This window comes from Gobio gobio (genome assembly GCF_949357685.1).
Source record: "Gobio gobio genome assembly, chromosome: 15".
In the NCBI taxonomy this organism is placed as follows: domain Eukaryota; kingdom Metazoa; phylum Chordata; class Actinopteri; order Cypriniformes; family Gobionidae; genus Gobio; species Gobio gobio.
In genome coordinates, this window is record NC_137108.1 from 22,590,397 (window position 1) to 22,616,875 (window position 26,479).

The following is a 26,479-nucleotide window of genomic DNA, read 5'->3' on the forward strand; positions in this document are numbered from 1 at the left end:
TTTTTTTTAATTCAATTTCAATTATATTAAATACTAAATGCAACAAATGTATTAACGGAATAGCAAATATTTTCACAATTTTGTTTACCCATTTGGTATCTGTATATTAAATTGTGTTTGCAACAATGTTCATTACAATAAAAAGATCTGGGAGCTGGGCTTGCAGATGCAGCATTATGGTCTTTAAATAGCACAATGCTTTTACCCCAGAAACACACTGAGCACATAAGCTCAGTCTGTAAACATGACCTTATGTAATGAGCATTCAGAAGTGACGCTGAGGGAATATTTCTTTTTTTTTTTTTAAGCTGCATAACCGTAATGGTTCATAATTGCTGAAAATTAGGGTCATGGCTGTTTAAAGGAGGAGGAGGGAGGGCAGGTATTATTCCATCTGTAAATTAGACACACTTTCAGTAGACATTAAGTATCGTGGCCTGGATCCGCATAAAAAGAACATCTGGCAAAAGGACTATATTCTGAGTGGACTTGAGGACATTATGATTGCTCCACTCAGTGTACTGTGCCTAAGGTCAAACCTGAATGACTGGGTGGGTTAATGAGGTTGGGTATTTTGTAATCTCTATCATCTCTATCTCTTGGATCATAATCTAGTATTAACTTGGCAATATATTATGGCAAAACTATAACCCTTTTAGAGCACTGTTTCTTGAAGAACAGTTTTAAAGGTGTGGTCAGAGAAATTTTAGCAAGCCCATTGTCTATTGTCGATTATAATGTAGTTATGTATGTACAATATTCATCTAAAACATAGACATCTATATAAACTGAATCAATAATAAATTGTAAATGTGTTCAGCATTCTACCACAAATATTTTCTAGCGTATATCAAGAGTTCACAATGTATTAAAATTGAACATATGGCTTCGGCAGGCTGTATTATGATAGTAGGCAGGGCAGCCCACACCAGCTCTACAGCGCCCCACAAATTTCCAATGTAAATCTGTGGTGGAAAATGGAACTGCAGAACGCTCTAATTGAGAACCATTAGGGCTCTTTGGGCCCTATTTTAACAATCTAAGCGCATTGTCTAAAGCATGCGGCGCAAGTACAAATGTGTCCGAATCCACTTTTGCTAGCTTAATAACAGCAAAAATGGTCGGTGCACCCGGTGCATGGTCTAAAAGGGATGTCCCAATTCTCTTAATGAGTCATGGGTGTGTTTTGGGCATAACGTTTAATAATCCAATCAGAGTCTCATCTCCCATTCCCTTTAAAAGCCAGTTGCGCTCGCGCCATGGCGGATTCGCTATTTACATGCCGAAAAATTTGCAAGCGAAAAAACTGAACGCTTCTCTAGCGAGGAAACGGATCTGCTTGTCCAATGACGCCACGCCTGCTTACTCGTCATTACTGCAAATAAGTAGGCTAGTTCTGATACAGGCTATGACTATCCATTGTGACATGTAGGCATTTTTATATTTATGTACACAATAATAATCTTTTACATTTGAATCCTTTAATTTTTCATATTTAAAAATGTTTGTGTGCTGCTGCTGTACGCGCATTGTGGACCCACCTATAGATGCATATTACAAAAAATATTGCGCCATTGACTTTAGACCAGGTTTCAGTTGGTCAATGGCGCAGTCTATTTCAGTTGCTTCGAAATAGCAAAGCGTCAACAATGCGCCTGAACACACCTGTTTTTTAGACCAGCACGCCCATGGCCGCACAAATGGGCGCAAATGCATTTGCTATTTAAACAACGTGGCGCAGGACGTGAAAATTATAACTGCGTTGGGCTGGGGCCGCATTGCGCCGGGTGTGTGATAAGGCCCATTATGTTAACCTTGCTCCAGACCAAGACGATATTAATCCGCTTCAGCTACGTGTATATTAGCCTGCATCAGGTCAACTGGTTGGCATGTCTGTTCTTCGTATCACATTAATGAAAGTTTCGACATGCTAACGCAAATTGCCTTTATAGTTCTGGTGTGTTTGTTTTATGTTTGTTGCTTATTGGTTTTTTCCAAAGTTTCAATATCTGTGCATCACTTCAGAATAAGACAATAAAATATGGACAATATGGACATTTTCTCACTATAATACATGTTTTGCAGGATGAGTATTGTACCTTCATTCCCACTGCTGCAGCCGGTCCGCCGGGATCCACAGCCTGGATGTGGCAGGGTTTACTTCCTCTCACCACAAATCCCCAGCCCACTGCATCTCCCACAATCTGCAAACGCATACATCCAAGCACATTAACTTATTAAGTTATACAACCCCAAATCAGAAAAAGTTGGGACAGTATGGAAAATGCAAAAAAAAAAAAAAAAAAAAGAAGTGATTTCTAAATTTACTTTGACTTGTATTTCATTGCAGACAATATGAACACAAAATATTTCATGTTTTGTCTGGTCAACTTCATGTCATTTGTAAATATGCATCCTTTCCTGTCATTCAGACCTGCAACACATTTCAAAAAAAGTTGGGACAGGAGCAATTTAGGGCTAGTAATGAGGTAAAATGGTTAAATAATGATGTGATTTGAAACAGGTGATGTCAACAGGTGAATGTAATTATGATTTGGTACAAAAGCAGCATCCAAGAAAGGTCTAATCCTTTAGGAGCAAAGATGGGCCGAGGATCGCCAGTTTGCCAACAAATACGTGAGAAAATTATTGAAATGTTTAAAAACAATGTTCCTCAAAGAAAGATAGGAAGAGATTTGGATATTTCACATTCAACAGTGCATAACATAATTAAAAGATTCAAGGAATCTGGAGGAATTTCAGTGCGTAAAGGACAAGGGTGCAAGCCTAAGCTGAACAACCGTGATCTCCGATCCCTCAGGCGGCACTGCATCAAGAATCGTCATTCATCTATAAGCGATATCACCACATGGGCTCAGGACTACTTTGGCAAACCTTTGTCAAGTACCACAATACGTAGTTACATCCACAAATGCCAGTTAAAACTGTACTGTGCCAAAAGGAAGCCCTATGTTCACAGTGTCCAGAAGCGCCGTCGACTTCTCTGGGCTCGGAGGCATCTGGGATGGACCATCACACAGTGGAAACGTGTACTGTGGTCAGATGAATCAGTATTTCAGGTATTTTTTGGGAGGAATGGACGCTGTGTGCTCCGGACCAAAGAAGACAAGGATCATCCAGACTGTTACCAGCAACAAGTCCAAAAGCCAGGGTCTGTCATGGTATGGGGTTGTGTCAGTGCCCTTGGCAAAGGTAACTTGCACTTCTGTGAAGGCACCATTAATGCTGAAAAGTACATAGAGATTTTGGAGCATAATATGCTGCCTTCAAGAATATTGCATATTTCAACAAGACATTGCAAAACCACATTCTGCACACATTACAAAGTCCTGGCTGCGGAGGAAGAGGGTACGGGTACTTGACTGGCCTGCCTGCAGTCCCGACCTGTCTCCAATAGAGAATGTGTGGCGCATTTTGAAGCGCAAAATGCGACAACGAAGACCCCGTACTGTTGCCCACCTTAAGACTTGTTTGCAGGAAGAATGGGACAAAATTACACCTGAAACAGTTCATCACTTGGTGTCTTCAGTCCCTAAACTTCTTTTAAGGGTTGTGAAAAGGAATGGCAACATTACAAAGTGGTAAATGCTTTACTGTCCCAACTTTTTTTGAAATGTGTTGCAGGTCTGAATGAAAGGAAAGGATGCATATTTACAAATGACATGAAGTTGACCAGACAAAACATGAAATATTTTGTGTTCATATTGTCTGCAATGAAATAAAAGCCAAAGTAAATTTAGAAATCACTTCTTTTTTTTTTTTTTTTTGCGTTTTCCATACTGTGCCAACTTTTTCTGATTTGGGGTTGTAGTTCAGACACTTACACAGCTTCATTTTCTTATTTTAATTAAATGTATTTTAATGAATGTAATGCATTACATAAACTTGTATAATATCAAATAAATTTTTTTTATTTTATCTTTATACTTTGTCATATAAATTTGTAAAAATATATATATTTGCTCTTGGCTAGAATCATCTCCACAAGCATCTAAGGGAAAACATCCTCTCGCTAATTTTAGTCTTGAACTTTTTGCTCCCTGTAAATGGATTCTCGGAGCCAAACATAGTAAATTATACCATTTAGAGCTTGGAGTCTGTGCACATTTGGCATGTGTGTGTGGGTGACTTACTGTGAATGTCTTCTTTATGTAAGGTCCACCAGGAGCCTGAAGTTCCTCTGGGCTCACTTGTCTCTTCAGCACTGGAAAAATATACACACAATGTTCCTCAGTCGTGAACTCTAGGCCCATTTTCATGACAGTAAAACATCTGACTATTCAACACATGGTGTAAAAGGATCAGTTTATCTATTCAATGCAACAACACTGAGTTTGATTCACTATTTATTTTACTCCTCATTATTTAATACTGCAGTCCACAATCCTTCATTAAAAGAAATTGACACAAAGGCATCCTGAAACCAAACACGTGCTTCTTCAGAGAGAGAGAGAGAAATCAAGCTGCAATGGAGTGCTGAATGTTTGTGTTTAATGAAGTAATGAGGTTGTGGCATCACTGTGATGGACTAATTTAGCACATAAGTGGTTCTCATCAGTTGGATCTCTTCATCGGTAATGTAATAATTGAGCCAAACTCTGAACCACTTGGTCACAATCCAGGATCCAACTGCACAGCTATTGATTGGCTGATCAGGGCCCATTATACGGACTATAGAAACAAGGAAATGACAAATAACAAAAAAGTAATTTCTATTCTATTAGTGCTCTCAAAAAAGCGTGTGTGAGGTCAGCAAGACTTTAAAATAGTTTTGAAAAGCATTTAAACTGAAAATATTTCCTTACAACCCTCAGTAAGCAGGTTAGTGGCGGTGGCAAGGAGATACATTTTTATTGTATGTGCATTGAAAGAAAAAAGACATTAAAAATGTAATTATGAAAGAAGAAGAAATATATATATGATTTGTTTTTTACTGTTAAAAAGAGATGTCAAATGAATAAAATGATCAGAATGAATCATGTTATATCAGAAATAAAAACAATGAACAATAGTAATATAAAAAATAAAAAGAACATTTTTAAAATATTAACTTTGATACAGACTAGGCTACTTTTTGGTGTTTGTTTTTGTCAAATTTGGCTGTATTCTTCTTTGGTAAGTAAACCACAGCAGATGTTGTTTTGGGGTGAACTTTCCCTTTAAATAATATTTACTGTATGCGTGCATATTCTAGATAGGGAGCACGTGGCCAAGGCCTTTCCATTCCCCCTACAAAGTCACTCTATACATGCCTGAAACCTTTCACACACAATGCCACATCCTTTTTAAAGCAGGGAGAAAGGATTATGTGTGTGTGAGAGAGAGAGAGAAAGAAAGGGAGAGACTGAATGTTTACATTGACACGTGCATTTTCTGTAAAACAGCTTTGAAACGATATGTATTGTCAAAAGCGCTATACAAATAAAAGTCACAAGTAGATGTTCTCTTTTGTCTTGAGTTGATTTTGGTTTCATCGATTTTGGGTGGAGAGCTAAGCAATCCCAGGATTGGATGAGCAAATTGACCAATCAGAGGCAGACAATGGCCCTGCCAAACCCAGCATGCTTGTCTCCTTACACGCTGGTAAAAACACACAAGCAAAAAAGCCTGGAAAAGCAGCCTATTTCCTTCTCAAAATCAAAATGTACAACATGTTATAACGTTAAACGCTCTGTTGACAGATTGCATCTTGGATCCACGTTGTTGTTGGACAAAAAAATGGTCTGGTTTTAACAGTGGGCCTCACTGTCCCGGGGCAGAATATGAAGCGGGGAGTTGTGCTGTGGTGAAATGAAGGCTGAGTCATGTGGTAGGTGTGGAATGCTTCATTGCAGGCATGCTTCAGACTTGCCTTGGATCGTCATGGAGGCCAATGCTCTAATTTGGTGGTGGAGGATGAGTCTGAGTGTGTGTATAAAATGTTCTCTGTCTGTCTGTCTCTCTCTCTCTGCCTGCTGGCTGTGCTCCTTGCCTTTCCTGAAGGGGACTATGTGTTCTTGCCAGACTCTCTCACACACACGCACACGTACACACTACGCGTGCACTGCAACTGATCACAGCCTGAGAGTTTTTATGGGTCAGAGTTTACTACTCCACACAAACACACTCAAAAAGGAGAACGAGTGAGAAAAAACAGATTGAGACAGTAAAATAAGAAAATGCATGCCAGTTCCATTAATTTTTTCTTCAAATTATTTGTAAAAGGCAGTGAGAAAAGGGAAAAAAAAAAAAAAAAAATTTTTAAAGGTGCTGTAAGTTTTTCACTTTATTAAAGCATAAAAAAATACCATAATATGTTTGCAGATATTTAAGAAACATGCTAAATTCACCTATACTTGTTTCTCAGAGAAGTTTCTCAACAGCCAGTTATTCTACTTTGAAATGTGTGTTCCATGTCAGAATGTCGATGTGATTGATCATTTAATTAAATTACTTATTTAATAATCAAATATAACCTCTAATACGACGTGTCACCAACGGCGCCTCAGATGCGTGTTATTCAGAATGTGTGGACAGAATGTCCTGGAAAAACGCGCTGAAAACGACAACTAAACCCAACTAATTCACAATCATTTATTACGTTCTCATTAATGTTATGTAATATGACAGTCCCAATCATAGTTATGATGATAAATATAGTCATTAATAGTGCACTGCTGTTTGAGCTGCGCGCGCTAAAGCTGAAGCGTGAATAAACACACTGAAGCTCTTTGCTAGCGGGTTATTTAACTCAAAGAAACGCATCCTATATGAGATTAATCAGATATATACCAAATAAACATAATATTACAATACAAATTACATCTGCACAAAATGCGCGAATGTACATGTGAACTTGAACTAAGTTACGTGCGAGTCAGAATGCGTGACTCATGTTGTGCACACGCTCTTCCTCGAGCAACGGAACAGGTGAACTATGCCCATTGATCACACCTCTTGTGGACTGATTGGTTGAAGGACTATCCATTTGCGCACAAAGTCATTTGAACTATGCCCGTTGATCACGCCTCTTGTGGTCTGATTGGTTGAAGGACTATCCAATTGTGAAACAGGTAACTTAACAAAAAATAACTCGCAATGTTTAATTAAAATATTGCTCTCTTTATAAGGTTGTGTAATATGACAGTCCCAATCACAGTCATTATTAGTTGAGTAGCAGCATTGCTGTTTGAGCTGCGCGCTGAAGCTGAAGAGGATCACCGGCGCAATTTACTACCGTGTTAATTCTTAACCAAATGCATCAAATATTACAACTTGCACAAACTTGCATTTGCACAATACAAAAGGCTGCAAAGGCACACTCAAACTTATAGTCATGATGAAGGTGTAACTCCAGCTGTAAAATGGTCCCAAACATAACTGCAAGCGCGGTCGCTTAATTTTTTCCTTGTGTCTGTTTTGTGGTTGAGCAGCACGCGCATGACCCTGCTATCGATGATCGAGAAGTTTTATCGATTAAACTTATTATCTGCAATTAATCGTTTGTCGATTAATCGTTAACATCCTCATATTATATATTGCCAAGTGTACTATAAAGTTCTTCCTGAATGTATAAATGTCTCTTTTGACATTTTTCCCCTCGAATGCTGAAACAACGTGCAGTAATTGCCCAAAGCATGTGAATATGAGGCATGCTATTGGCTGTCGGTTGCGAACCATCCAGCCACATCATTGTCACAAGTTTAGCAATGTAATGAGGGGAGTAACACCGTCTCCTATCCAGACACAATGCAAAAAGATTCTAGCGTCAAGCAATTTGTCTATCCACACCAGTCACGGCACGATGAGACGTGACCAGATCAATTGAAAACCACAGCCAATCAGAAGAATGTGTGTGGGCGGAGCTCTCAAAACAAAATTGATAAGCACATTATCAAATTCAGTGACTGAACCTTTGTCATAAAATACACTTGTTCACATTGAGGTGAATTTGAAGTGAATTATCCATTGTTGCTTTCAGTATGGCAATAAAGGTCACGCAAAATGATATTCAAACTCACAATGAATTATTATAATTAAATGAAGTACGTAATCAGTAACTGAGATTATCATTGTCATACTTTGGATGTTGCAGAAATACAAACTGTTTCTAAAATATAATACTCTGTAGCTTGTAGTGCATCGCCGTCATGGCTGGTTGGCACAAAAAGTCTGATTAACATGGAAAAGATACCTTTTATTGTGTGTAGTGTTGCGTTTGGTTAGGACATGGTGTAATACCGCAAAAGCGGAGCAGGGTTTCATAACCCCGGGTAAAAAGTGGTGCTAAGGCCGCTACTAAATTGCAAGTGTGAAACATTCCTTTACACAAGGTTACAAGCAGGGTTTAGAACACAAGGGTTAAGTGAAGTGTGAAAAGCCCTTTTGAAATGCTGTATGTTCAACTGTACGCATAATATGCTTAGTTTTTCGTGTCAAAACTAAAGTAAGCTTTGGACTTCAACTGTTGAACTACCAAGGAAACCAATTTAATCTTGAACTATACTGGGTGAACTATACTTTTGAATATACTCCTGTTACCTCATCCTACTGGTACAAGTTAACAAGGAGAATCCCTGTTAGAAGGGTGGAAAAGTTAATGAGTCGACACCTACAGTGGAGAATGGCCAAACGGAACAGAGGGAGAAAAGGCTGATGTGGCTTTACGGCCTGAAAGCACACAAACACACAAACTTATGACGGAGGTATTCTTAAGAAACGTGGTAGACGTCTACTGTATCTGCTGCAGATATACAACACTCTCCACACAGTGTGTTCTGTTAAAGGAACAGTAACACACCAAAACAAAGAAAGCTATAGCAATTCATTAAGGAGAAAAAGGCCACACAAAGAGCAGTGTATAGTTTACGGCATCTCAGTTAAGACTAACCCACACTAAAAGATTTTTTAAAATCGTATTAGATTTACCAATTAGAGACAACAAACATGACAATTAAAAAAAAAAATCATAGATTTAACAGGTTTCTGCGATGTGACACACAATAACAGATTGCATTCACAAATAATCAAGTTCACGACTGTGAACACAGGAAAACTCTCGTAGTCAAGCGTGACTTCACAGTAAACAAACATGGCGGACGATGGGCAAAAAGAAATAGCAATAATAGTGTTTGGACTGCTTTTTACAGCATTGGCGTTGGATGAAGTCGTGTTATGCTTCCATCTTCCGTCAACGCGCTTTCTGGTTTGGTATCGTTTTGTTCCACGTAATAATCTACAGAGTGCGCGCGCATTGGTCCTCGAGGTTCCCCCCAAACAACAGGATTTTTGTAAATATTCAACATGTTGGATATTTATGATTTGAGATTGGTGCGGCCCCGACATTTTTTGAGCAGATTCAATCCCTCTTAATACACCTCACTCACACCACAGGATAATATGATAATATAATCTGTAGAACCATCAAAATAATCTTTACCTAGGATTGTCAGAAGGGGAGAATTGTGCCACAAATTGTACCGATTATCTAATAGTATGTGGGTGCCTTAAGTCGCTTGCAGCTTGAGAAACATACAGTATTTTGGAGGTATAAAACATTTCTTATTTCTACCATAAGCTCTCCTTTGTATGTTCATGAGAAAAGCTTATGCTTAAGTTCCCATAGGGACTTGAATAAATCACCTAAATTCCCATTTTTCTCACTAAAACCTCTTACTAAAAAGAGTGACTACAACATGTCGGTTGTACATCATGTACATCATGTTTCTCAGAAGACATACAGGTTTGGAATGATAAGAGGGTGTTGTCTGGCTATCACCAGACCAAGCTCAATCTTTTAAGACTGAACATTGGTCTGGGGAGTCTGCTCTGTATTTTCTACTGCACAAGAGGCGTGATCAACGGGCATAGTTCAAATGACTTTGTACGCAATTGATCTATCGGTAAGCCCCTCCCCTCAAAAGCAGATGAGCCAATAGCAGTTGAGTATCAGTTGCGCTGGGACCGGAACTCAGACATCTTTAGGTGTCCGTGCCATAGAGAAACATTGGAAAATCCGAAGCTCTCATCGGTTTGATGGTGTTTATGCTACAAAAACGCTAAAATGTCGTGCCTGAGGTACTGTAACACTGATTCCAGGGATCCTGAGAGGATTTTCTGTTTGTCATACTCTCGTTAAGTTACAATTAAAGTCCCTGCTAACATACAAACAGAAATAACGAACAGTTCTCAGGTCATGTAACACTGTAGGTCAAAAACACAAAGGTCTACATTTCAGTGCCTCTCCATAATAAACTGGTTATATGTAAATTAATTTAATTTTAGATATGTTTAAGGTCTACATTATCTGTCTTACTAAGGAGGATCTCCTATTTTGATGGGTATTATAGTCTACGAGTAGTGAAAGGGAGAGCTCGCACGCAGTTTATTGGAGTTTTGCAGATACAAAAGTTTACCAGTTATTAACTGCACCCTCGAAAAGGCATAAGCTCTGTGTATATGTTTGTTTACTGTTAGTTGTGTTTCTGTGTAATTTGCTGTGCATGTTAATGGTAATGCAACGGAGAGAGCTAGTTTTTGAATGAGACGTGAATGCGCACTTCTTATGCTTTGTTTGTTCAGCTCTTAAAATTATTTTTTGGAGTGAAAAAGGACATAATAAACTTGATAAACCATCAGTAAAGTTTGGCCATCATTCGGACAGGATATACGTTACATTCTGTGTCCAAAAACATCTTGGGATAAGGTTTTCACACTGACAGCTGTCATTGTAAGATATAGCAAGTCCGTTTGTTTGTCCGAGTTAGCAACAGTAACTGAGGGGGGCGGGGCTTACCGATAGGTCAATTGGATAGTCCTTCAACCAATCAGACCAATGATCCATCGCTTCTCTATCCGTCATTGTGTTAAACCCGCCAATAGTGCGCTAGGTGGCTAAGCCGGTCTGTGATGGTTCCTGCTAATTTGTAACAGAAGCAGGATAGATAGATGTACAGGTTTCCACCATGAGCTGCAGGGCGAAATCAAATCGCCTGCAGATCAGGCTGGGTTTACCCTTAGAGTGAGTAAATGATGACAGAATGTTCATTTTTGGGTGAACTACCTTTGAAAGGATAATGAAACACTAAACTTGTCATGATCCCAGCCTGTGTTTCCCTGTCTTGTGAGGACTTTTGTTATTTCCTGTCTTGTGTCATGTTTTGTAGTTCTTTGTAGTTTTTCATGTTGATTAGTTTCCCCAGGTGTTTCATCCACTCCCTCTTGTTATCTTGTTAACTTTGTTTCCCTTTGTGTATATATACCCCAGTGCTTCAGTTGTTGTTTGTCGGTCATTGCTCCTGTATATGTGTTCCTGTCGTTGTGCTCCTGCCTGTTCATTGTGGATTTACTTTTCGTTTTTGGATTTTCCCTGTTTTTGTCTTCAATAAATATTATTACTGCGTTTGGATTCCAACTCAGCCTCATCCCTGCTTAAAAGTTACAAAACTAGTTTTAAGAAAGCAATAGCAACTCAATATTTTGGAGCTATAAAACATTTTAAAATGAGGCCATATTATTTTAAAAACAGGGCAGAATAATTGCTAACGCTAGCTGGTATGCTAATGCTAATATGAAGGTTAGGAAGCTAAAAGACAACAAGAAAGCAAAATGTACCCATCTGATGGTGAGTGTCATTTTTTTTTATGTTGAAATGATGTATTTGGGGTCTTTGGGCAAAGAAGGGGGCTTTTCTTACCAGACTTGGGGTTGCAGAGCACAGGAGGGCTGCTGCTGAGTGTGGGGCTGCTGCTATAGTAACCGCTGCTGCCACAACTACTGCTCATACTGCTCCGCCGTACCGCTGACACCACCTTTATCTCTTTAGTGGGACTTACTGAGGGGAAGGAGATAGAGAAAGACAAATAAGGTTAGATAGAGAATAGATAAGAGGAATTGAGAGAGTGAAGCTGTTAAAATAAACACGCAGCACTTCTACCAGCAGAAAACAACATTCACACATGATCCAATAGTGCCTATGCAGTTTAGATAGCGTTATGGTGTCAACACATCCCTTTTTTGCATTTACTAACTGAAATAACAGTCTGGAGGGAGGCATCACATCTGTTCGAGTTCTCCTTTTTATGAAAATATACTGTATGGCAAATACATATGCAACTGTTTAGTTAGTTAAATGAACATACCATAAACTTCTAGCTTTATATAAAGCTAATTGTAATTGCTACAGCCAAACACTAACCCCAACATTAAAATAAAGCTTTTTATTATAAAAATAAACAAATTATTTTTGCATTTCTTTTGCATTCCACTCCTATTAAAGGCATAGCCTTGATTTTCGCAGTGGAGCTTTTATTATACCGCAGACGACGCAGCGCTCGGGGAATCCATCGCTGTTTTATCATATCAGATACACCTGAGTGTGTTGACAATTAGGTTATAATGCTACTCTCTCTATTCGCCCTGCGGCTACTAGGAGACACTTGTTGCACACTGCAGTAAGCTAGATCGATATTAGGCAAGGTAAAATAAAAGGGAAATCAAGGGTAACGCGGGTATGATGTCATTGATAGGCGATGCACGAAAACGGTCCGTGTCCTGGTTAAAATTGCTTATTTCTCTGGATGAAACATTCTTGGAAACATTTGGGATATAATGATAATATGAGTACACAAGTCAACAAAATATATAACCTAGTTCTGTAAAACTTTATAATAACTCATGCTATGAAGCATTAGTTAAGCATTAGTAAATTCATCCTTCATAAAGCATTAATAGACATTAATAAGCAGTTTATAAATACAGCTATAAAAGCTTTGTTCCTGATTTATAAGCATATCTATAATGTGTTTAAAGGTCCCATGGCATGGCATTTTTCTATTATTTTATAATGTTTCCTGAGGTGTACTTATATTGTTAGTATGATTTTTACATCATAAAATGTCATAATTTAGAAATAAAAGGCATTTTTTCTATACTGATGTTTGCCCTCTGGCAGAAAGCACCGCTTCAAGAGGCGTGTCTGCTGTGAGACTTCAGTAAAAACGCCCACTGTTGTGATTGGCTGACATCTTTGCATTTTAAATGAGCGGAGGGGGCGTGGTTTAACGAGGTCTACGAGGCACGAGCGCACGAGCAGGCACGAGCTGCTGCCAGAGAGACGGATGGACCTGAGTTCACTTCACATCAGTTCTGTCAGTCTCAGTTCAGTGCTGTTGTAGTTACAGCATACTTCAGGTTATTAGTTTATTTCTAGTCGGAGGGACTGTCACTCATGTCAGAAAGTTAGTAACTTTAGTAAATTATGGATCAGCGCTGACTGGAGACGCGAACCGTTTAGAACGATTCAGTCCGATTTGGTGAACTGATTCGGTTCACTAAAAAGAACCGGTTCAAAAGAATGATTCGTTCGCGAACCGGACATCACGGAGCGATTGCTAACAAAGTTATTTATAGTAACTACTGAGTTGTGAGAGCGCTGTCTGTCAGCGCGAGTTTATTGTGTTTGTATCTGAGAGTTCTGAATAAACACGAGTTCCAGTCAAACCGAGTCCGTCTTCATCATTATTACCAACTTTGTAACACATGCAAAGTACCATTACAGCTGTCGAGATGAACGAGTTACGAGTAAGTGTTGATAATAGCATTATTTTTAGACATGTTCCTAACATATGAAAAGTGTCAGTGACGCGCATTGAGTACACATCGCAAACAAAGACACAACAGCATTAATCGAATGTAATCCAGTTTATTGTGGGGAAAGCTGGCTAGCCCGGATATGCTCACGTTTACCCCCCTTCTGCTTAATCTCGCGCCGCCTCCGCTGTGGGCCAGATGCAGTACTGGGGGTCGGGGATGTGGAAGGCCGACCGGTCAGCCCGAGCTTCGGCGTGTGTGAGGTTTATCTCTAAAGATGTGGCTCTCTATGTTGAGCAGAAACGACTGTATGCACATTTTAGAACAGATAGACGCGACGAGGACGTACAAAAACACTGACTCACAAGATAGAAAACACCGTTCTGTCGGGAGAGAAAGAAGCCGCAGTGTGTGCACGAATAATAAATAATTAGCTACACATAAGAAATCACTGATCACAGATCAGAAGGAACTGAAAAAAGACTTCTGTTTTCATTTGTACATCCAAACACTGAGAAACTGCCAGCGTTCACTCGTTCACAACCCATGATCTCTCGAGCGTTTGCATGGGTGTGCCAGATTCTCTGGGCGGAGGAAAGGGAGGTAACCGTTCCTGCTTGGACGTCAAACCAGGAGACTTCAGGATTGGCTAGTCTGGCCTGTCATTTTCTCAAAGGCAGAGAAAGACAGCCAGAACTCGGGTTTACACCGATCAACATTTCTATCCACTTGGGGACAATATTCAGGCTAGGGAAACTCATATTAATGTTGAAAAACCTCATAAAATGAAAATTTCATGCCATGGGACCTTTAATCATTTTATTTTCACACTTTATTGATCAATTTATAATTTCTAAATTATGAAAATACAATTATTAAAAACATTATAGATATGCATATAAATCAAGAACAAAGCATAATGATTCATAGCGTGCAGTTATTATAAATTGTTACCCATAGTTCTAGTGGTTTTGGGATATTTTAATCCAAAAATCTTACATTGTGCCTTAAACTAGGTGTGAAATGCAAAGAAAAGAAAGAAATCAATATATTAGATTCACAAATAAAAGGATATATAAAATCAATTTTCAAAGTCATCTTTCATAATGTTTATTGAATTTATGCTTAAAAATGTAGTTAATGTAATTTTAAGCATTTTTAAACCTCAATCAAATAACCAGCTATTTATTTGTAAATGGAAAGCTGATTCATTTATTTGTTAGCAATTTTATTTGCATGCATTTGTCTGCAATTGTATTTGCATTTATTTGTTTATTTATTATTTAAATAAAATAAATAAGACAATAATTCACGCCTGAAAATAGTCTAATTTCCGTAAACATAACCAACGTGACAACCTGCTTGCATAGGGAGCGTACTGGGGAGTATTTTCAGGCGCTGCGTAATATCATTGTGCCTCAGCACCCATGGTATTACGCAGGAATGAGAGTATAGTTCCTAGCCATATCGGCCTAGAACATCACAACTTTTCATTTTCTGTCAGTCTTAGTACACAATGTTACTACAAAAGAGTCAAGTTTTAAATAGGAAAAATACGGAAACTCTTTGGTCATTTTTTTGAGTGAGATGCTAACGCTCTAATCAGATTCAATGATCTATGCTAAGCTATGCTAAAAGTTCTACCGCCAGATCCGGAGATCGGCTGAATGGATTCGAAAACGGTTTAACTGGAGTGTTCCTTTAATTTTATTTTTTAGAATAATCCTTTTGAATAATATCGCTGTAAAATGTATTTTATCGTCATCAGAACAAAACAAAAAAATCACTGATTATATTGTTGTGCAACAAGTACAGAAAATAGTGTTGTGTAATACTAATCTACCTGAAACATAAATGCACGCACTTGCACAAGTTAAATAAACACACATACCATACATACAGTACACACACCACAAGCCAGTGAAAAATGACATTTCATATTTTATTTAGCTCTCACAAGAGGAACCAGAAAGGCCCACTCCCAAGACACCCTGAGCTAATTTCCTCTACTGACTCATGACGCTGTGATACTGAATCAACGGGCAAATACTGAAAAACACTTGTTCTGAAAGTTTACATTTACTGTAATACATTATTCAATGTGATAAAGGTTCAATTGCAGCTTTATCTAGTATAATGCTGTGTTCCAAAACACTAGAGCCTGAATCTAAATTAAAGCTAAAACTAAACAAGCATCAGAAGAAGTCTTATAAACCTGAGGTCAAATTTATAATAATGACAAATACGAAATAACTTAAATGGAGTATAACTAGACCAAATAGAGGAAAATCGGGCAAAAGAGGCATGTTGTGCTTGCTTGACATGTTCACCTTTCACATACTCATCACAAAAACAAGATGATATGACAGATTCAGCAGACTAACTCTCCCAAAGAGATCTGGAAACATCTGTGCCGATAAGAAACTACAACGTTCCCTATTTGAACATTCATTACTTTCAGTACACAAACTATGCACACTTCCACCTGAGAGCTCTAGTAAGCGCACATAAGCAATGACTCATTCCCGCATATTTTGTGCTCACCCAAATAGGGGTGTAATGATATTCAAACCGAACCGAAAAACCATGATACACCACCCACGCCCGCCACAGCTGCCGCAGCCCAGTTCTCACTTCACCTTATGCCACATTATTGTTTTCTTCCTCGATATTTGATCAGTGGCGGCTTGTCAATAGAGGGCGCTGGGGCGCCGCCCCCATCAAAATTCCAGAAATATACATGCATACAAAAATGAATATAAAAATGAAATAAAATAGTTTACTCATACGACATGCCGGCTGTCAGTAAGAGCCTCAGCATTTAATAAAAACTGGCTTTGATCGGTTAACTATTTTATTCGTTCTTCAATATGTTTCATGCGGTTTCATGGGCGAGGGATGCCGGACAAATGGATGTCTATCGGAGTCCAAAAATCTACGGGCAGCATGTGACCTGAAGCTGGTCTCTAATTGGTTTCTTAAAGATCCTCCTCCGGACGCAGGTCGCTGCGTCCCTGGCGAATCAGAATTGGATGCGTGTTATATTTTATCCAATCCGATTGGTTCTCGTCAACTGTAGCATTCAACTTTCCGCTCTTGGCCACTAAAGCGAAAGTGCGCGGGCAACACAATCACTCCGACTCCGCCAAAACCTTGCTAGGATGATCACTTTCGTAGAGATGGCAGCAGTTAAACCAAATTCTTTCACAAGGCGTTCGTTGGAAGAAAAAAAAAGGATAAAGGATCCCGAACCGGACCAACGCGATTTACAAATCCAGCAGCAGGCAAGTGACAGAGGACGAAGCTGCACTCGGTGCATCACGCGCTTGTTATGAGAAACGTAAGTGGCTGGCTGGATGTGTTGTTAGCAATGCCCTTTATTGCTTTCCTTGTCTTTTATTTCAAAGTGTCGGTACTGAAGTTTTGTGGACAACAACGGGGGTAAGAGACCTCAAATATCTGACTGAAATATGCAAATGTCATGACACTACTGAGATGACTGACTTTAATCAGAGAGTCATTGAGAAATTTGCTGGCCAGAAAGAAAGGAGAGCAAAATGTATGTTCAAGTAGTCAACATGCTAGTCTGTTGTTGCTGTTTTCTTTTGTTTTTCCTTTCCTCATTCAATCATATGTGGGAAATGAATGTGTAAAAAGATAAAAGTGAAGACACTGTTTTCTCTTTAATGCTTGAATTTAGTCAACATGCATATGATACTGCAGTATATAAAAGTAAAGTACCAATAAATAACGTAACAGGTATGCTGTGTGTTAGCTGGGAAGGATTTGTATGTATTCTGTGCTAATCAGGAGCGGTTATATGATTCATTAACAGTTAATGTTGGTATTGTCTATTTGCCATGGTAATTGTTGTTTCCATAACCCCAAAATGCCACTTTATTTTCACTTTATGTTATTTTGTAAATAAATTATAAATTATTTTGTACATTTAAGTTAGTGTGGTGGCTACTTTATTGTGTTACAAAACTGCTATTTAATAGCTTTAACTTATAGGCCTATTTATTCATCATCAGTATTAGTCAAATACATACAATTTATGTGTTTAAATAGGCTAAAGTGGGATATTACTTGTGTGTGGTCATTCATTTTTGTGGAATAAATGTGCTTTTTTTTGTCTAGACTAGTCTACAGTGGAGGCATTCATTTAATTTAGTTTACTCAGGTTTGCTAACTGCTCTAAAGAAGTTAATAAAGAAAGTTAATAAATTAAATTATTGTTGTTGTTATCATTAGGTTAAAAGTAAATCTAGTGTTGTTATTGCTGGTGCCCTGCCTTGAACCCTGACCCACAGCAAACAGAACCGAGCCTAACTGTGGCTCCAAAACAGTGATGTGAACCGAACCGTGGCATTGGTGTATCGTTACACCCCTACACCCAAAGTCTTGAGTTCGTTTTCGCTGCCTTATTGCACTTAAACAGTCAAGTACACAGAAAATAATGTCAAAATACCGGGCTTGGCAGGTATACATGAAAACACAAGTCAGTTATGTTTTAAGTGAATATAAACAGTAGGGATGCAACAATACAGTTAGTCCACGGTTCAATACATACCTCGTTTTTTAACCACGTTTTCGGTTCGGTTCAGTTCGGTTCTGATGGCTAGTCACATCAGTTTCTTTGCTATTCTATTCTTAGGCGACAGGACAGTGTATTGTATAATATAAAATAAATGTATATAAAGATTTATACTGGCAGCTCAGAGCTGTACATTAGCATTTAAGTATGAGATTGATGAATTAATGTAAAATTAAAACACTACATAGACTTCACTATAAAATATTCATTGATTCTTAGCTACTGTATTAGTTTTTCAGTCAAGAGCAGTGAGTGATTTTCTCTTTGTCTTTTGTTGTTTTATTAACATTAAAGGGATATTTCACTCAAAAAAGAAAATTCTGTCATCTATTATTCGCGCTCAAGTTGTTTTAAAACTGGATAAAGTTCTTTCTTCTGTTCGACATAAAATATATTTTGAAGAATGTTGGAAACCAAACAGTTGCTGGTCCCCATTGTAGGAAATAATAAGATGGATGTCAATTGCTACCATCAGCTGTCTGGTATTCAACAGGAGAAATTAATATAGGTTTGGAACAACATTAGAGTGAGGAAATAATGACATTATTTTAGAGGTGAACTGTCCCTTTAAGGACAAGCGGCAGCGTGTTCACTAGGCTGCGCCAGCTGGCAATTTTAGACCTCTACACATCTAATATACAGATACACGCGATTTTACTTTCACTTTAGACATAACCGACTCTGTTTATGTTAACCTAGTGTGTATTTGACAATATTAGCGCCGTAAGACTACTTAGTCCCGTAATCACGTGTTTGACAGGCTTTTAGTGCTTGTACTCAGCACATGTTAAAACAAATGAAACGTTTAACCAGCAAGGCTTTAAAATGCATGCAAATAATGAACTTCGTGATTGTGAATAACTATAGTGTTCCGTGAGTATAACTCTCTGACACCAGCATTGTAAGCGTGGCTAAACACCCCCTAACTTTAGTGCATAGTGATTGGATATTTGCTCATATCATCGCGTAGACTCAGGCATACTCAAACAGAGCCGAAATAAACGGAGAGAAAAAAAAAATGAATTCAATGCAAAACCAATTCACAAGCGCGTATTGAACCGTGAATGCTGTACCGAACGGTTCAATATTATATTGAGAATTGTGGCATCCCTAATAAACAGAGTTGAGGAAAAAAAAAACGTTTTTCTGTGTGTGGCAAACCACTAATCACAGTGACTGGTGAGCAAAAAAGTTAATATCAAGCCCTGGATTCACTGTAAATTATTTGCTTATTTATTTTACTTGCATATCATGTTATAATTCTGATTATTACAAATGTATAACATTTTTGAATATTATTGAATATGATTAAAATTGTAATAAAGTAACAACAATTAATATAATTTTAGCTGATTAGATGTTTGTAAACAGATTTGTTTTTGTTTGTACACAGATATGACACTTCAAATTCAAAGCAAAGATGACGCACTCTTTCAAAACAAGGGTTTGCCATTTCAGCAACTTCCTTACTACAACACTGACATTGATTTTTGTTGTCCTAACTTCATTAACTGCACATGCACTGCATCAACAGAAAATTAAAATGCATGACCATATCCAAAAGTACATTATCTACCTGCCACTGCAAATGATCACAGTCGTGTCCACTAAACCTGAAAATCAATATCATAAACTACTGGGTGTAATGAACACCAGTGTGCATGCATTCTGTGGATTTCCTTTATGATCGTGTACTAACCTGAAAGGAAGCTGGTGTTTCCCCCCTCAGAGCCCTGTTTGCGCAGACAGAAAGGGCTGTCATGGTTCTCCGGTATGCTGCGACAGCGATCGTTCAAAAGCTCCATCAGTCGTCGCCGCCGGCGGAAATTCATTCTGAATTGGTAAAGCAGACCGCCATCCACAAAATGGTGCTTGTTAGAAACTGGGGGAAAGAAAGAGAAACACATAGAGAAAGGAGGTCATATGTCAGTTTATTGGAATTGAAGACTGTCAAGCCACATTGGTCTAAAATCTAGAAGTGAAAGACTGAGAATACAAAACTCAGCCCAATATCCTTATTATATCAAGGCTTTTGTTTTATTAATGTTTTAAATGTAAAATATAAATTATATTTATTTATTTATTTGTGGTTTATTTTACCAAGAGAAGGGGGCAGAGCAGAGGTGGCAAAACAGCAGAAAAAGTCCCTTCTTAAGAGTTCTTATTTTTTTCATTTGCTAGAAGCAGGAGAACCAGTTTAACCAAGTCTAGTGAGTGTGTTTGTGTAAGAGGAGCACATCCCATCTTAAAATCCCATCCCATAATCCTATGTAGGAGTCACAGAGCAACCCTAAACTCCCTTCTTGCATAACATCCCATGAGTCATGTTTCAAAAACAGTATTTAGTTTCACATGACAGCATTAACTTTCCATTTTTATTACCATGTTCAGAGCTCTACTGTGTTATTATTCTGCCATGTCTCTAATCATAGGACCGTTACTTCAGTTTCAGCAATATTTCGAAGACATATGACAGGAAAAATTGCTCCTTCCACCAATACGAATGTGCCTAGTGTGCACATTTCCTTTGCTATCAACATATAATAAAATAGTCTTTCTTGAAAACGGGAAACGAGCAAAATCAAACATATATGGTATGGACAGTGAAGCATAGTGGATGCATATGTTTTGTGGTTCAGAGGAATGCAGATGTGTGTGGGAGAGAGCTGAGCTAAACAGGCTAAACACTCGCTCATTGTCTGACGATCACTTCAGTCTTTTGCCTTTCCGCAAAAATGCCTGGTCCATTTTGCTGTTTATTCTGGCCATGAAATACCTAATAAGACAAGAAGGGACCATGTAACAGACATGTAAAGTGGACCTTATTATTTTATTCATTATTCATTTAGAATTTTGTGAGCAAACAAGCAGTGGTATATTATCCTAAACAACAGAAAAATGTATGTGAGTAGCCCATGAACTCACTGTCAACCTTCAAATACTAGGTCAGCATTTGCTGAAGCAGTTGCAGAAACCCTCCACCTTCCTCAGCTCCACCTGAATAGATCTGCTACAGATAATTCATGTACACTATTTTGTGCAGCAGCAGCATGTCTCTTACTGGCTCACAGCAGCATGTTGTGTATGTACTGGCAGTAGCAAGTCTCAGACTTGCTCTGCATCAGCAACAGCAGCAATAACCAACAGCAGCAGCAGTAAAAACAGCAGCAACTAGAGATGCACTGATAGACCGGCCATGGACCAGAATCAAAGGACTTTTCGCATGCTTGGACCCGGACTGGTGCCGTTTTGTTGCCAGCGGCAGAGTCAATGTAAGCGCATTCTCGCTCTCTTCTCTCCGACGGCAAAGTGACACACACCAGCCTCCTCTCACTCACTCATCTCATTCGCTCCAGTTAAATAGTGCTTGTATTGTGCATCATTTTACACACTTCCACAGGTTTTGCGCTCTCACCAAAAGCGCTTGCACCACTGATCTATATAAGTGGTGTGCACATAAAGCTGCCTCTCAAACAGCTTGTGAGTTACAGATACCAAAATGATTGGCTGGCTTACTGTGCTTAAACGGTCAAATACACACAAGATTGTCAAAATGCCTGTCTTGGCAAGTATTTCGTTAAACACGTAAATAATTGAGAGAAAATGCATTGTAGTATAACAGTATATTGGGTCCGTGTATAAGCTCTTAAAGTGATAGCAGTCTAATATTACTGCTGCTGTCTGTCATGTTAATCCCTTACGAAAATGAACCATGGTTTTATTATAGTAAAAGTGTAGTATCCATGTTTTTTTGGCTAATTGATTACCACATAATATAACCACAGTTTTACCACAAATACCATGGTTAAACTATGGTTAGAGTAGTAAAACCATGGTTGTTGCATCTGGTTGTTGAAGCCACATATCTGGTTGTTGAAGCCACATATGTAAATTTGACTCCTTCCAAAATGGTAAAAACAAAGGTTTCAGAGCGTGTTATACCAGCTCCCAATAGCCAGATATCACAGCAATACTGCAACAGTTATTCGCCACAGATGTGGCTCACCGCAGATGAGTCGCCGAGTATCTCTCCAGCAAGCCGATGTACAAACTGGTGCAAATGAAACTGAAAGTTTGGCATCGCATCCTGAGAAGCAGCAAGTTAACGGTGCTGATGCAGTTCTTATGTGGTATTTGATCTCGAAATTAGCTGATGACAATTAAAACACAGCTCAGAGCTGTTGCTTTCGTTGACGTTGAACTCAAATGAAATTTGCATATGCTCCTGGGACCCATAAAAAAAAGTGTTTTGAATTTAGTATTTGTTCATGTCATTACATTGTTTAGAGCATAAGAAACAAATAAATAAATACAATTTTTGAAAAATTATATTTTATTCATATGTCCTCTGTAGTTGACACCAGGACTCAGTTGTTTAAAAAATAAAATGACATGAAATTGCATGTATAGGCAAAAACAATGGGATTTATTTTTAATTCACCAATCAATTTTTAGGTTTCAGGATTGTTTTTAAACAAACTTTGTTTCAAGATGATTCTGAACTATGTTATGAAAGATATAACGAAATGCACTGATATACCATTTTACTTCATGAAATATGTGGGTAAAATGGCCATACTTGGATTTTCCCATTCAATAAATTGTATCTATACACTGCATCTAATTTGCATATTAATGCGTTCTTGGTGGAAGTGTAATAATGGGATTAATAATTGGCAACACTTTCATAATAATATCTAATATTTCATAGGAATATTGATATGTAATTGCTTTCCCTATTCACTTGTTATGTCTCCAAAACGCCTGATAAACATAATTTAAGTCCTGGCGTCCACTACAGTGGACATTTATGAAATCAATGCTCTGTTTTGTAACAGAAAGTCATATTTTGATTAGAAACCCCTTAACATTTTCCTGAGATGTTGATTTATAACAAACAATTTGAAAATTAATTTGATTTAAATTATAATTACTATTATCATATTTCCATAAGAGTGCTAAATATTAATGTCAGCCATTTTTAAAGACCAAGAAGAAGTTGTTGTCCTGGTGAAACCTCCAAACATTTGGGGTATCTCTGCAAAGCTCCGAATGTGCTCTTTACAGGACATCCAGACTGTGTCAGAGAAATTCACTAAAATATAATGTCCACCACAGTGGACAAAAGTCTATTCGTGGGTCCCAATATAGCATGGGAATTGAAGATCGAATTTATTTTTGTTTTGTGGAGACACATTTGTGCGGCCAAGTGTAAATGAAACCTTTTTAACAAATCGGATAGCTATCTGATCATTAAAAATGCATGAAGTGACCAGATGTAAATAAAGACCCCACATTTATAGTGGCAAATATAGTGAACAAGAACTGCAATAACACTGATAGAATGTGTAAAAACAATGTTTTTTTTTCAGTAGAAATGATATCCAAAATGAATCAATAATGATTGTTTCATGGACACAACTCATAACTCTGCAATAAAATCAGATGAAAAAATGATCATATAGTGTTGTCACACTGAGCTCTCTAAACACTGTGTTTTTGAGACCTTCTAAACAAAAGTCCCACACACTGAACCGACTGCCGAGCACATGCAGTCAACCCACAGGCAAAAGCAGCAAAAGCAGAGAACATGCCGTCTCCACCCTGACAAGGGGAATGAGTTCATATGCTTGTGCGTGCAAACATGATCGTCCTTTTTCATGCTTATTCGTCGTACAACTGTGCCGTGCAACTTTGGCTGGACGTGAAACACACTGGCAACAGACAGATTTACACACGCTTCTCAACACTGTGCAGTGCAATTCATAATCATCAACTTTCAGGCAGTTCCGCAACTTCAGGGGGCCTCTCTGTTGACAGCTGAAGGTTAAGAAGTGGCAAAATAGCAGAGGGGCTGAAAGCCTGCTTTTTTTCCCCTCCTTTCATCTTCACCCCTACCACCATAGGCAAAAAATAAATGAATTTACCTCCAGTTTTTTCACTGATATGTTGGTTTAAAACAAAGATGCCCTCATAGGATCTGCTTATGCGTGTTGCTATGTTGACTGTATCCAAATGTGTCAGCTAAATTCAAGTCAGGGCACAAACCTTTGTTCAGTTATGGTGTGATTTTTGCTTCATGTAATATAGACAGACTGACTCTGTTATGATGTACAGAATGAAATACAGGACTGTTGATTCTTGAGAAGTGTGTGTCATATACTGTGTATACACCATACCTCTCTGTGTGACACACAGGACTTATGCGCACAGAATGCCACTTCTAATAGTCTGAGACTGCGCATGGCCGGTGTTCTCTTGCTCGCTTGACACACAAATTTATGCCAAAATGTCCGCTTTGTCAAGTATCCTAGCAAGCACAGTCTTAAATTAGATAAATATGGTCTTAAATGCATTTTTTATTTTACAGGGACAATGCAGTCAAACATAGTTACAATACAATTACTGCAACTGATGCGCAGCATATAGAGTTTATAGCTAATGCTAATTTTGAACTCTTGTACCTGGGTGGGCTTTTCTAAATACATTAAAACACATACATGAAAGTATAAAACATTCACATTTCTTCAAACATACTCTCACTCACACACACTCACGCAAAAAAAAGAGAGAGAGAACAAAAAAGTTATAATATTTAAAAATGGTTACAGTTTTGGTTTGTCTTTAGCCACAACTTAAGCCTAGAAGTTAGCTTTTTAAAGGATTAGTTAACTTTTAAATAAACTTTTGCTGATAATTTACTCACCCCCATGTCATCCAAGATGTCCATGTCTTTCTTTCTGCAGTCGAAAAGAAATTAAGGTTTTTGATGAAAACATTCCACGATTTTTCTCCATATAATGGACTTCAATGGGCTCCAAACGGTTCAAGGTCCAAATGACAGTTTCAGTACAGCTTCAAAGGGCTTTAAATGATACCAGACGATGAATAAGGGTCTTATCTAGCGAAACGATCAGTTTCTGCGAGAAACCGAGCAGTATTTATGCTATTATTTTACCTCTAAACAAGCAATCGTGATCATCTCTGAGCTCAGCCATAACTTTCGCTAAGTGAGGTCAAAATACAAGCGTGGTCATAGATATATCGATCGTAGATGCCTCATACTACTGATCCGTGCAAGCGCTAATGAGGCATCTATGTATACATCTATGACCAGGCTCGTATTTTGACCTCACTTAGCGGAAGTTATGGCGGAGCTCAGAGATTATCACGTTCGTCTGATAAGAGGTAAAATAATATCAAAAATACTGCTCGGTTTCTTGCAGAAACTGATCGTTTCGCTAGATAAGACCCTTATTCATCGTTTGGTATTGTTTAAAGCATATTTGAAGCTGTACTGAAACTGTCATTTGGACCTTGAACTGTTTGGAGCCCATTGAAGTCCATTATATGGAGAAAAATCCTGGAATGTTTTCATCAAAAACCCTCAATTTCTTTTCGACTGCAGAAAGAAAGACATGGACATCTTGGATGACATGGGGGTGAGTAAATTATCAGCAAGAGTTTATTTAAAAGTGAACTAATCCTTTAAGGTCAGATATAGTCTTAATGTCAGATGGTAATGAATTCCATAGCTTACAGCTCTTGACAGAAAAGGCTGTCTGAGCGAAGCTTGTCCTGCAGTATGGTATTATTATGTTATAATTTGTAGTGCTTCTATTAACTCTTTTGCTGTTCTGTATTTGAATACATTTACGAAGTTGCTCAGGTGCTAAATTATGAATACATTTGAAAATTTATTTTAGAAAACATAAAATTACTAAAGTTTTCAAAGCTTAATAAATTATATTTATTGAGGATGTGACAGTGATGATGACGGATTGGGTTTTTTCATCCATAATTTTTATTGCTTGATTATAGAGTGATTATACAATGTGTTTTGTTGCAGACGGAGCTGCTTGCGCTCAAACTGTCATGCAGTATGAAATATGTGAAAAAACCATCACATGCATGTACAGCAGGGCTGCCTGGTTTGGTATGTAGTTTCTGAATAGTTTAAAACAGTTAAGATTGCTTTGTATTATTTTAGAGATTTTCTTTAGCCTGACAAGCCAGACCCACATCAAGATGTTTGGTCTGGAAACTCACCATTGACAGGGCTCAATCCGAGGGGCGGGATAAACGGTTGTCTGTCAAATTCCCTCTGCACGCAATTGGATAGCACCACAACCAACCGAAGCGGAGCTAACGTTAGTTGATAGATTAAACTCCGAATACATCTTCCTTTCTTACGAATGACTTCAGTGCCGTTCTTTGTTCTTTCCTCAAAGAAAAGCTTAACTCCAAGTCTTCCAGAGTAGCGGCCAAAACCGATTTGAAAGACGCTGATCG

The 26,479-nt window shown here is 38.2% G+C and overlaps 1 protein-coding gene across 2 annotated transcripts in view; it reads right to left on the minus strand.

Moving 5' to 3' along the window:
• deptor (DEP domain containing MTOR-interacting protein) overlaps window positions 1-26,479 on the minus strand; it is a gene marked incomplete at its 5' end in the record, with an annotated part of 48,604 nt that overhangs the window by 3,993 nt on the left and 18,132 nt on the right. For both annotated transcript variants that reach the window (XM_079836719.1, XM_079836718.1), the window contains 4 exons: window positions 2,100-2,204; window positions 4,155-4,225; window positions 11,696-11,833; window positions 19,887-20,069. In XM_079836719.1, the coding sequence (XP_079692845.1) occupies window positions 2,100-2,204; window positions 4,155-4,225; window positions 11,696-11,833; window positions 19,887-20,069 (497 nt within the window). The remainder of the gene's footprint in view (window positions 1-2,099; window positions 2,205-4,154; window positions 4,226-11,695; window positions 11,834-19,886; window positions 20,070-26,479) is intronic.